We start from the raw sequence: 11200 nt of genomic DNA, 5'->3' as shown, positions 1-11200 counted from the left end.
CCCTGCGCCTAGGGTTGGGAAACCCTAGGGGTGGGGGCGCCCCCACTTGGCTTGGGGGAGAAGCCACCCCTTGGCCGCCGCCCCCTTAGAGATCCATCTCCTAGGGCCGGCGCCCCCAAGGCCCCTATATAAAGAGGGGGGAAGGGAGGTCAGCCGCACCCCCTTGCTCTTGGCGCCTCCCTCTCCCTCCGTAACACCTCTCCTCCCCGCTTGCGCTTGGCGAAGCCCTGCCGGGATCCTGCTGCATCCACCACCACGCCGTCGTGCTTCTGGATCTTCATCAACCTCTCCTTCCCCCTTGCTGGATCAAGAAGGAGGAGACGTCTCCCCAACCGTACGTGTGTTCAACGCGGAGGTGTCGTCCGTTCGGCACTAGGTCATCGGTGATTTGGATCACGTCGAGTACGACTCCATCAACCCCGTTTTCTTGAACGCTTCCACGCGCGATCTACAAGGGTATGTAGATGCACTCCTCTATCCCTCGTTGCTAGATGACTCCATAGATTGATCTTGGTGATGCGTAGAAAATTTTAAAATTCTGCTACGTTCCCCAACACAAGTCTGGGTACCCCCGTTCCCAGAACACCGACACAACCTAATATCAACCTGCAGTTGATTTTCTCCCCAATATCAACGTGCATTGCACGTGCTCATTTACTAGTATAACAAATGAACATGTTCTATGTTTTGTGCCAACATGCTTATGGAGAAACATCGTAGTTGTTGCAACATTTTAGTGTAGTACAAAAAACACATTTTTCGTTAGGCGTCAGTGCGCCTGCCCAAATGGGCCGGTCGCACCAGCAACGTCCGATCGAACAACCATTAGCCAAACGATTGTCTTCCTTCCTCCCCCAGACGTCTTCTTTCAAAAAAAAAATCCCCATCGCACCACCATTAAGGAGCGAGCGACCGGCCTCGAAGCACCGCACATGCGTCCTCGCCTGTTGGTACCCTCGTCGTTGGTCACCATCATTGTCCTCGTCGCCGGTCGCTAGTTTCATGCATGCAGCAGCCCGCGCCCGCGGTTGCAGCTCTCCATGGCGACAACCGCAACTCCGGTGCAACGCTGCAACTCCAGCTGCAGTCGGCTGTCCTCGTCGCCGGTTGCAGCATCAAAATGGCACAACTGCGTCGCTCAAAACCAAAAAAAGCGATGGTAGCAAAAACCTTTGTTGGTTCTACCAAAACAAACACATGGTGGAAGCAAGAAATGGGGCACGGTTCCAACAAAAAACACGTACACGATGGAACCAAAAAACATGTGACGCTGGTTCCAGCAAAAACACGATATGGTGAAAGCAAAATGAGATACCTGTTCCAGCAAAATCAAGACGGTGGTAGCAAAAAATGGGTTGTTTCCGGCAAAATCCGAAGACAGTAGTAACAAAAAGTGGGGTTGATTGTAGCAAAAAAATAAACTGGTTGCTTGTGCGTGTAGTGGGTGAAGCACCACCATCGGGCCGTGGTCACCACCGTCGTGGGATAGTCCCCACTGGTTGGAGCAGATCCTGTCGCCAGTGGTAGCTTTCCCACTGCCGGCTGCAGCAAAATCACAACACCATTGCCGCCGCCGGACGCAACAATTGACAACGCTAATAGTAGCAAAACTCAAAACATTGGTAGCAAAAAAGTGGTAGAATGACCAAACAAATATATGGTGGCAAGAAAAATTGTTGGTTCCAGTAAAAACAGATGGTGGTGGTATCAAAAAATGGTATATTAGTTACACCAAATGAAAAATATGGTAGCAGAATTTTGGATTGGTTCCAGCAAAAATTGAAGATGGTGAAAGCAAAAAATTGGCACACTGGTTCCAGCAAAAGAAACAATCGTGATAGCAAAAAAGGATTGGTTGGTTCCAGCAAAAAAAAAGAAGATGATGGCAGCAAAATTTGGAGTTGCTTCTGGCAAAAATAAAACGCCAAATCTCCATCACTTGTCGCCGGGGGTCCAACATCCCAACGTCGGCCGCCGCGGGTCTCCAGCGCTTGTCACCACCACGCCCAACATCGATGGGCGTTGGTTTGCATCACTTATTCCGAGAGGGAAAGGGGTGGGGGTGGGGGGATAGCCACATCCACCGCGGGATAGAAAAGAAACAAAAGTGGGCGGCGGCCATGGCCGACCAACGTAGCCTGTCGCCGGTGAGGAAAGGCAAGCATCTACAAAGAGGAAGAGGAGAGAGAGCGAGCTCACAATGCAAAAAGGAGATGCGCTCGCGCGAGCAGTAGAATGAGTGGATCTCGTTCGCCCCCTGAAGAAATAAGGTAAAAGGGGAGGCGGTTGTTTGGTGGTGGACCCGCGTGCAGACGAGCGGGGCGGGGAGTGAGCGGTGTGACCGGCCGAAACTCGGCCGGTCAACCGCATGCAAATGCTTCCCTTTTCATTATTCTTTTTGTACAGTGCCACTAAAATGAAAAGATACCCCATTCTTATGTAATGTGTTTTATTTTCAGCTACTATTATTAAATGAAAATACTTCATATCTCATTATTGATAAATGATTGAACAAGAAAAGTAGTTACATTGATGATTTGATTGTACATATCAAGTGTGCAGCCCTATGTTTTGGAAGAAAAAAACATAATTAGGCATGTTTCGTGATAACTAATCAGGTACTATCAACTTCATTCTGATAGTACTACTCATCAAAATTGCCATACGAAACGTTCGAGTCATGGTCAAATCCCGAATGTTCCAAATTTATCATTTTGGACTACTAAAGATGTCCCTAAAGAGCCGGATCCGTTGCCGCAAGCAAAGAGAAGTCAGTCGATCGGTGTATCCAACAATAGGATGCAAAAGCAATGAATCGGCATCGCTTTCATTCCTGTCTGTCACGCTCGACGACGAACCTTAGCATGGGAACTCCATGGATTAATCAAGGCTGGCTTCACACATGACGTGACACACACCGGCTGTTCCTTCCGGAGCACAACCCGGCTGTTCCTTCCGGAGCACAATTCCCCGCTCCCGCTGACCCGGTCCTACCCCTGCGGCTGCAGTTCCTTCCCGCTCTTTCCTCTCCCCATGACCGACTTAACCCCACAACCCAACGCCCCCAAACCCCGGCCCGACTTTAAAATTCACCCAAACCACCCACCCCACCTCTCGCCCTTCCTCCGTTTCCGCGCCGCCGCCGCCGCCGCCGCCCCGCGCGATGCCTCGCCGAAACGGGAAGAATGCATCTGGTAAGTCGCCTCCTTACGCTGAACCCATCGACTCCCACCCCTCAAGCCCTGACTCCCCCGCCTCCCATCGCAGGCTCCGGCGGCAGCCGTCGCCGCCGGCGCAACGACGACGACGACGAGAGCGTCCCGTCCGATAACACCTCCGACTCCGACTTCGTCGCTGATATGGAGGACGAGGTGGCGGACGACGACGAGGAGTTTGCCTCCGATGAAGATGCCCCTGCGCCCGCGGTGGTGATCGAGGTGGTGGCGCCGCGTCCGGTGCTGTCGCCACGGCCGCCCAAGTCCAAGTGGAGGCGGAAGAAGAAGAAGGGGAAGCGCGACGAGGACGGCCCGCCCCTGCCGTGGGAAGAGTGGGAGGAGGCTAATACCAAGTGGCTCGACGAGCGCGCCGGGGCAGTGGAGGAGACGGACGCCCCGGCCGCTGGGGTGGTGCCGACCGCGGAGCCGGCCCCGGAGGTGCTGCTCCAGTTGCTGCGCTTCCAGAAGGAGTGGCTCGCGTGGGCGCTGGCGCAGGAGGCCTCGGTTTCGCGCGGCGGCATCCTCGCCGACGAGATGGGGATGGGGAAGACCATCCAGGGTATCGCGCTCGTCCTCACCGCGCGCCGGCTCCGTCCCCCCGGCTCGCCCCCGCCCCCGCCACCGTCCTCGTCACTGGGCCTCCCGATGCGCCGGGTAGGGTGCACCGTTGTGATCTGCCCCGTGGTGGCCGTCATCCAGTGGGCGCAGGAGATCGAGCGGCACACGGCCAAAGGCAGCGCGCGCGTGCTGCTCTACCATGGCGCTCGGCGGGGCTCTCAGAAGTACGATTTCGACACCTTCGACTTCGTGGTCACCACCTACTCCACCATTGAGGCGGACTACCGGAAGCACATAATGCCACCCAAGATTCGGTGTGACTACTGCAATAAACAGTTTTACCCCGAGAAGCTGAAGATTCACTTGAGATATTACTGTGGGCCCGATGCTCTTCGTACTGAGAAGCAGGCGAAGCAGGAGAGCAAGAAGTGGGCTGACACCAAAGGGAAGGGGAAAGGGAAGAGGAAAAGTGGTATTGAGGAGGAGGAAGAGGATTTTGAGGAATTGGGTAGCAAATCCAGGGGCAAGTCACCTCTACACTCAGTGCGGTGGGAGCGGATTATCTTAGATGAGGTGATCATATGCCCTTTCCTGCTGCATTTTTTATGATTCAACATTATAATAAACTGCATGTATAGATATGAATTCTCAGGAAGTAATCGATTTTTAAATGGAACACTTAGTTGTGGTCAATACCGCCAATCTGCCATGTGGCTGTACTACTTAACAGTGTAATCCCGTTTTCTTCGACTAAGCATGATTTTGGATTGTAGGGATCAAACATAGCAAATTCATATCCTAAGCAAGAAAGGATCACAGTGTTTTCTTTTGACTCGTAGCTAGGTGCACTCTGTATGTTTGGATGAAGAACATTAAGTTGACTTTATACTATCTGATTTGGGGGACTTATTTAAATTGTAGCCTCCATCTGAACTTGCTACTGTATCCTTTGGCAATGCATAACATGATATAACATATTATTTCTACAGCATTTCAACATTCTACTGTCATAGGTGATATACTAGAAGTTCTAATAGCTTCATCATTATTATGATAAGAGCTCTTGTTCTAGTATTTTGACCAATAATCTGTTCCTGTACATCTGGTTGTTCTTTGTTATATAGTTTTGGTGATGACACTTGCAAGAATAAGAACTCTACTATTTGGTTCTATCATATATTTGTAAAAATTAACATAACGTATGATAGGTGTACTTGCTGTATTGCATTGTAGTGCATTAAGTTGCACACAAGTGTTTTTCTGCTAATCTAAATCTATTTATTAATAGTCGGCACACCATGTTGACATCATGAAGCATAAAAGCTGAATGAGCAGTTCTGCAAAATCCACAAAGTTTATAGCTCTGAATTTGATACCAAGGTCTTTTTTTCCCTGGCAAGTTTATTCTGGTATTACTGAATGCTCCTGTCGTGTTGGTGTTTTCCAACATGATGATGTTGGCCAGCAGCCTAGTTTCATGTCTAAAAGGAAGCTTGTCCAGCAGTACTTGTCCCATTTCGAAATATATTACTTTCTGTACACATGTTTCGGTAGATAATAGAGATGCATATTATGTTTTATCAAGTGGACAGTTTCTAGGTGTGTTGCTATCGGCTTAGTGTTTTCTGTTCATCATTACAATGTTTTATGAAATTTCAAGGATTGAGACCAATTTGTGTACTTGAGACACACAGCTGTGTTCTCACTACACAGTGATTTCTTTGTCTTTTTAGATGAGTATATCTTCCAATCTTTTAATATTTTCCTAAAGTAAAATTCAACAATGATTGACCTGTTTCTTTTCAAAAATGATTCATTCCCTCCATGTTCTTTTCTGCAGGCTCACTTCATAAAAGATAGACGATGCAATACTGCAAGGGCAGTTTTTGCATTGGAATCGGAATACAAGTGGGCTCTGAGTGGGACACCATTGCAGAATCGTGTTGGAGAGCTTTACTCGCTGGTTTGTAACTAACGTCTAAAGATCCTGACCAATTTTCTTTTACCTCCTCTATTCTTACTGTTGTTTTCTCAGATTCGTTTCTTGCAAATCTTTCCCTACTCGAACTACTTCTGCAAGGACTGTGACTGTCAGATACTAGATACCAAGTAAGATCTGCCTCTACTAGTAGTATCTGATGATTGAACTAATTTGTTATTAATAAGTGTAAATTTAATTAAAAAACTGTTCATTTGTCAACTCTATCACGTAACCATACTCCAGTTTTGGAAGGACATTATCGTTTAAAACAGTTATGATCTATAGGGCCCATTGGTCAACCACACAGCAGTCCAGTTACACTGATGGGCTCTAGTCGTTTGGCTCTGCCCTATAGGGCCCACCAGCCAACCATACGTACATCACAATACCATTTGATTTATTCTGTACCAATTGTGTGGCCTACGGATGGGCTTATAACTGTTGGAAGATTAAAAATGTAGTTCTGTAAAATGTTACATGCTATAAAGAGGTAGTTTCTGAAATGTACTCTAGTATGATTGTAAACAAGGTTACTGTTGCAACATTGTAGTTGTATCACACCAGGTTACGAGTTGCTGCTGTTCCCATTGTTATTTCTTCGTTTTAGTTATTGCCTCCTAATCTCCTGTAGTATGAAGAAAAAATGCGACTGTGGTCACTCATCCGTCAGGCACTTTTGCTGGTGGAATAAGGTCAGTTACATGGTTCTATATGTCCCTTATTTTGACATATTTTTCATTTGTGACATCATATTTGCTAAAAAGTCATTTTTTTAACAGTACATAGCGACACCAATACTGTATGGATCCGCGAGTTTTGAGGGCAGAAGAGCCATGACTCTTCTCAAGGAGAAAGTCTTGAAGGGCATAGTGTTAAGGCGGACAAAAATAGGCCGAGCTGCAGATCTTGCTCTTCCACCGAAGACTGTAAGTCTGCACAACATGTTATGTACACAATGAATGTAATGCCTCCTCGTCTATAGTTGTACCAGTTGCAAGAAGTTTAACTTCAACATGTTAGGTGACATTGAGGCGGGACTCTTTTGATAGAAATGAAATGGAATTTTATGAAGCCTTATATACTCAAAGCTGCACGCAGTTTGATTCGTGAGTCTTCCTTTCCTTCCTACTTATTATGTAGTGATACCATATGGATTATTCAGTAGACATCGTTTGATTATTATGCTGCTTCTGCAAAAGTTGAAAATCCAGTTTCATTTGAACAAGAATCTTCTTTACTACTCCCTCCGTCCGGTGAAGAGTGTACATCTAGAAATTTTAGGACAAATTATGAAGTTAAGTAAATTATGCATTGGAAATGTGCAAGCCACCATCTCTCCCCTCTTTAATTACCCAACCCCCAATGAGCTAAGTGCATGTAAAAACTAAGAAGACCATGTGTAGATTGCTATTGGTCTTGATTACCGTGTGATGAGAGAGAAGTATTTTTTTTCTATTTTAAAGTGCATTGGAAAGATAGAAGTACACTCTTTTGTGGACAAATTTTGAAGCCAAACGTACACTCTTCACCGGACGGAGGGAGTAGCTTCAAACAGCTTTGATTTGCAATACATCATAACAAAGTGCCATTGTTATTGGTTAGAGCTCATCCATTTGTTTTGGCTCTGGATTTAATTAAACACCAATTCCTCTGGACTGGAGTTGTACTTACAACGGATACAAGGTGCATTGCAAAGAGATTCTGCTTCTAGTTTCATGGTTACATCCAATACGATGTAGCAGTTTTTTAATCACTGGATGCCATTGTAAAGTAGCTTACGTATGCAAATGCCCCTTTATATTTCCTCTTTTGAAAAATTTACGGGTTTTCAGATAATCTCTTCACTCTGTTTTCTCCAGGTATGTTGTAGCTGGAACGTTGCTGAACAACTATGCTCATATCTTTGACCTCCTCACAAGGTTGAGACAGGTGTGCACATAATTATTTGGATATCCTTAGAATTCCTTATGGGTGCAACAAGCAAGTTTAATCGGCTATAGTCTATGTTACCATGCCGTTTTTTCCCTATAGAATTGCACTCTTAATTATTTCTCTTTGTTGAAGTAACATGTTGACTGTTCCAACCAAATTGTAGGCTGTTGATCATCCATACCTTGTTGCATTTTCCAAGACAGCAGAATCTCAGGAAGGATGCAAAAATCAACAAAATGGTCCCATGGAAAGCCAGTGTGGAATATGTCATGAATTGGCAGAAGATGTGGTGGTTAGTAGGTTGCCCCTAGAAAGTCATTTAAGCTCATGCATTGTTTTCCACTGGTTATCTTCAACATATGAACTTTCCTTTCAAGGTTACGTCTTGTGATCATGTATTCTGCAAGACTTGTTTGATGGAGTACTCTGCAACTTTGGGGAATGTTTCATGTCCATCTTGTTCAAATCCTCTTACAGTTGACTTAACAACGGAAAATTCGAGAAGAAAGGTCCCTGCAAATTTGAAGGGTGGCAAACGCTCAGGAATACTAGGCAGACTACAAAGCCTAGCAGATTTCAAGACAAGTACGAAAATTGATGCATTGGTAAGTTGGATAACTTGGTCAGCAGTTGTTTGCAGCTAATCTGAATGTTGACATGCTTGGTGTGTAGGGGAGTGAATTCTGTCAACAAACTCTTATCTCTTATGCATAGTGGTAACATTGAAAGTTCTAGAAACTGTTTTTGCCTTAATGAAACAAGGGTGGCAGCTTCAGTATCTTGGCAAGAGCTGGTGGTAACCAGCTGTTTATTATTATTATTATTATTATTATTATTATTATTATTATTATTATTATTATTATTAGGTAGATAAAGCTGCTGCCTTGGCGCAGTGGTAAAACTGCTGCCTTGTGACCATGAGGTCATGGGTTCAAGTCCTGGAAACAGCCTCTTACAGAAATGTAGGGAAAGACTGCGTACTATAGACCCAAAGTGGTCGGACCCTTCCCTGGACCCTGCGCAAGCGGGAGCTACATGCACCAGGTTGCCCTTTTTTTTATTAGGTAGATATTTTGTATTGGCTAAACTAATTAATCTCTATGAAGAGAACAAGTATCCTGCAAATAGCTAATTTCAGCTCTGTTCTCTCATTGGCTTAATATATTTCATGACATCACTGGAACACCCATGGCATGAAACTAACCTTGATGCAATTATCCTATTAAAAAACCTTGATGCAATTATAAGCCTTTTGGTATGGAGGGGTGTCTGGAGGATGATGAAATGGTTCTTTTAAGTCTAGTGTAATTATGGTTCTTTTAAGTCAGCACTAGGCATACGTCAAGAGTGGACCATGATATGTGCAAAACAATATTGACGTTTTTTAAATGCAGCGAGAAGAGATAAGAAACATGATTGAGCATGATGGTTCTGCAAAAGGGATTGTTTTCAGCCAGTTCACATCGTTCTTGGATTTGATTGAATTCTCCCTGCAGAGGGTAAAGTATCGAGAAACTTTTACTTATATTTAACATTGCATTGCATTGTTTATGGACAAATGTAATAATTTATAAGATGGTTTAACAGTCTGGCATCAAGTGTGTGCAACTTAATGGGAAAATGAACATGGTGGAGAAGGGGAGAGCTATAGATGCCTTCATAAATGACCCAGATTGCAGGATTTTCCTGATGAGCCTGAAAGCGGGAGGAGTAGCTCTTAATCTTACTGTAGCATCTCATGTAAGCTAGTGCATATCCTCCTCCTTTATTTATGTCTAGTTAGACAGCAATAACCCATGTAGTTGCTCAGCGTTCAAAATAAGCAGAACGATCCAGTTGATGCTGCCTGCTTCCTGCTTATATATATATGTATATTCCCTGGTGGATGATAGGTTTTCTTGATGGATCCTTGGTGGAATCCAGCAGTGGAGAGCCAAGCACAGGATCGAATCCACCGAATCGGACAATTCAAGCCTATTAGGTAATTTGCTATGCTAATTAAAATGGACACTGAATTATACCGCCTCCTTTATCTGACTTGGCATATATGATTTGACTGACACAGAAGCACGAGGTTTGTGATCAAGGACACAGTTGAAGAGCGCATCCTGCAACTGCAAGAGAAGAAGCAGCTTGTGTTCGATGGGTAAATCTCGTTTCGTCCTCAGCCATCCTTGGGTCGGGTGGATGGGATGATGTTGGCTGATACATTCCTGCTGTCCTTTTTGCAGCACCGTGGGTGACTCGCCAGAGGCCATGTCAAAGCTTACAGAGGCTGACCTGAAGTTCCTGTTCCAAAACTAGCTCGTCTTGTTTCCCCGATGATGTTCCGGAGCCGCATAGGAAGGAGGAATACATACATCCGTCAGGCAGCGCCCGAGGCCAGCAGCAGGACGCTTGCCTCGCATATTGACTACAGCCAGCCCTAGGGATCATGAGTTTTGGATGGCGTACTCTGTAGTTTTGGACTTGGGAACAACATGGGTTCTATCCAGTTTACTTGTTTGGGAACAACATGGGTTCTATCCAGTTTACTTGTTTGGGAACGGCAAAAGCAAAACACGGGCGCTTGTATATTGGGACCATGGGTCTGTGGATTGGACGGCCCTGCTTAGCTAAGCTACCGACGAACAAAACGCACAGGATCAGCGGTCAGCGCGTACCTTGCTTGCGACAGCAGCCCATAGAGTGGCCATATTGGGCAGTTGCACTCCTGCTCATGAATATAGCATTACATTAGGGAAAAGACTTAATGAATTTCTAAGTCTTTGAAATCAACAATATCACGAAAGCTACTTTGCATGATTGTGCTGGTCATCACATTGATCACAAAAATATATGGTATACATCCCTGTAAAGATGGCATGACATAGCCCAAAACATATGTAGAGCTCATGCTCACAGGAGGCACACATTAATCATAACAAAAATGACAAATGTTCATAAACTGATAAGAAATGGCACCTAACATTTTATAGCACTCTTGCATCAACAATTAGGAGATTAAGATGGATTCAAGCAAGCATGGTGCAATGGAACAAAATGAAGAGGACATCATGATGAACATTTCGATATATCATAGATGCAAAACGGAGCTACGATGATAGAGTTATGATGCGATGAACATGGCCTGAAAATAACACAGATCTGGGACTTCGCACAAATTTACCCTCCGGAAAGTCAACGGGACGGGGACGTTTCGGGACGGCCGAGAGGCGTTTGGTTCGCGGAACCTCGCAGATCCAGGACGAAGGTATGCAGTGGGACGGCGCTGAGCAGGACGGGGCGGTGCAGCGAGGGCGTTTGGATCGACGGACGCCAACGACCCTGGACGACGGCGTACAGCCGGGCGAAGCAGAGGAGGCCCGAGGCCATGGCGACGGAGGGCGAGGGCGGCAGACCTCCGGCGAAGGTTGGCGGCGGCGGCGCGCTCCGGGAGGCGGCGCGAGGCGATGGGCGGAGAGTCGGTGCGCTCCGGCGAGCAGCACAGCGTCGAGGCCGGACGCGGGCGGGA

At 46.0% G+C, this 11200-nt stretch overlaps 1 protein-coding gene across 2 annotated transcripts; it reads left to right on the top strand.

The window, feature by feature from the left end:
• The first annotated feature begins 2989 nt into the window (after positions 1-2989).
• On the top strand, positions 2990-10200 carry LOC123188450 (DNA repair protein RAD16). Of its 2 annotated transcripts, none has more exons than XM_044600576.1 (15): positions 2990-3194; positions 3268-4346; positions 5614-5736; positions 5809-5882; positions 6386-6446; positions 6534-6680; positions 6775-6860; positions 7614-7683; positions 7850-7978; positions 8064-8291; positions 9081-9185; positions 9274-9426; positions 9579-9667; positions 9752-9832; positions 9918-10200. In XM_044600576.1, the coding sequence occupies exons 1-15, from the start codon at positions 3164-3166 to the stop codon at positions 9988-9990; spliced, it is 2529 nt and encodes an 842-aa protein (XP_044456511.1). In that variant the 5' UTR covers positions 2990-3163; the 3' UTR covers positions 9991-10200. The 2 variants fall into 2 exon arrangements, with proteins under 2 accessions (XP_044456511.1, XP_044456512.1); XM_044600577.1 differs by having other exon boundaries at positions 7850-8063; positions 8164-8291.
• The last annotated feature ends 1000 nt before the right edge of the window (positions 10201-11200 follow it).

Source organism: Triticum aestivum, chromosome 2A, assembly GCF_018294505.1.
Source record: "Triticum aestivum cultivar Chinese Spring chromosome 2A, IWGSC CS RefSeq v2.1, whole genome shotgun sequence".
In the NCBI taxonomy this organism is placed as follows: domain Eukaryota; kingdom Viridiplantae; phylum Streptophyta; class Magnoliopsida; order Poales; family Poaceae; genus Triticum; species Triticum aestivum.
Note: the sequence above shows the minus strand (reverse complement) of the source record. Positions and strands in the feature narration are given on the sequence as shown.

What these genes read in the sequence shown, in the direction of transcription:
- LOC123188450 (XM_044600576.1), top strand. Translation starts at nt 3,164, where the DNA reads ATGCCTCGCCGAAACGGGAAGAATGCATCTG. An exon ending in ACTTTTGCTGGTGGAATAAG is followed by an intron (nt 6,447 to 6,533) that starts GTCAGTTACATG and finishes TTTTTTTAACAG; the next exon opens with TACATAGCGACACCAATACT. An exon ending in TCCTCACAAGGTTGAGACAG is followed by an intron (nt 7,684 to 7,849) that starts GTGTGCACATAA and finishes ACCAAATTGTAG; the next exon opens with GCTGTTGATCATCCATACCT.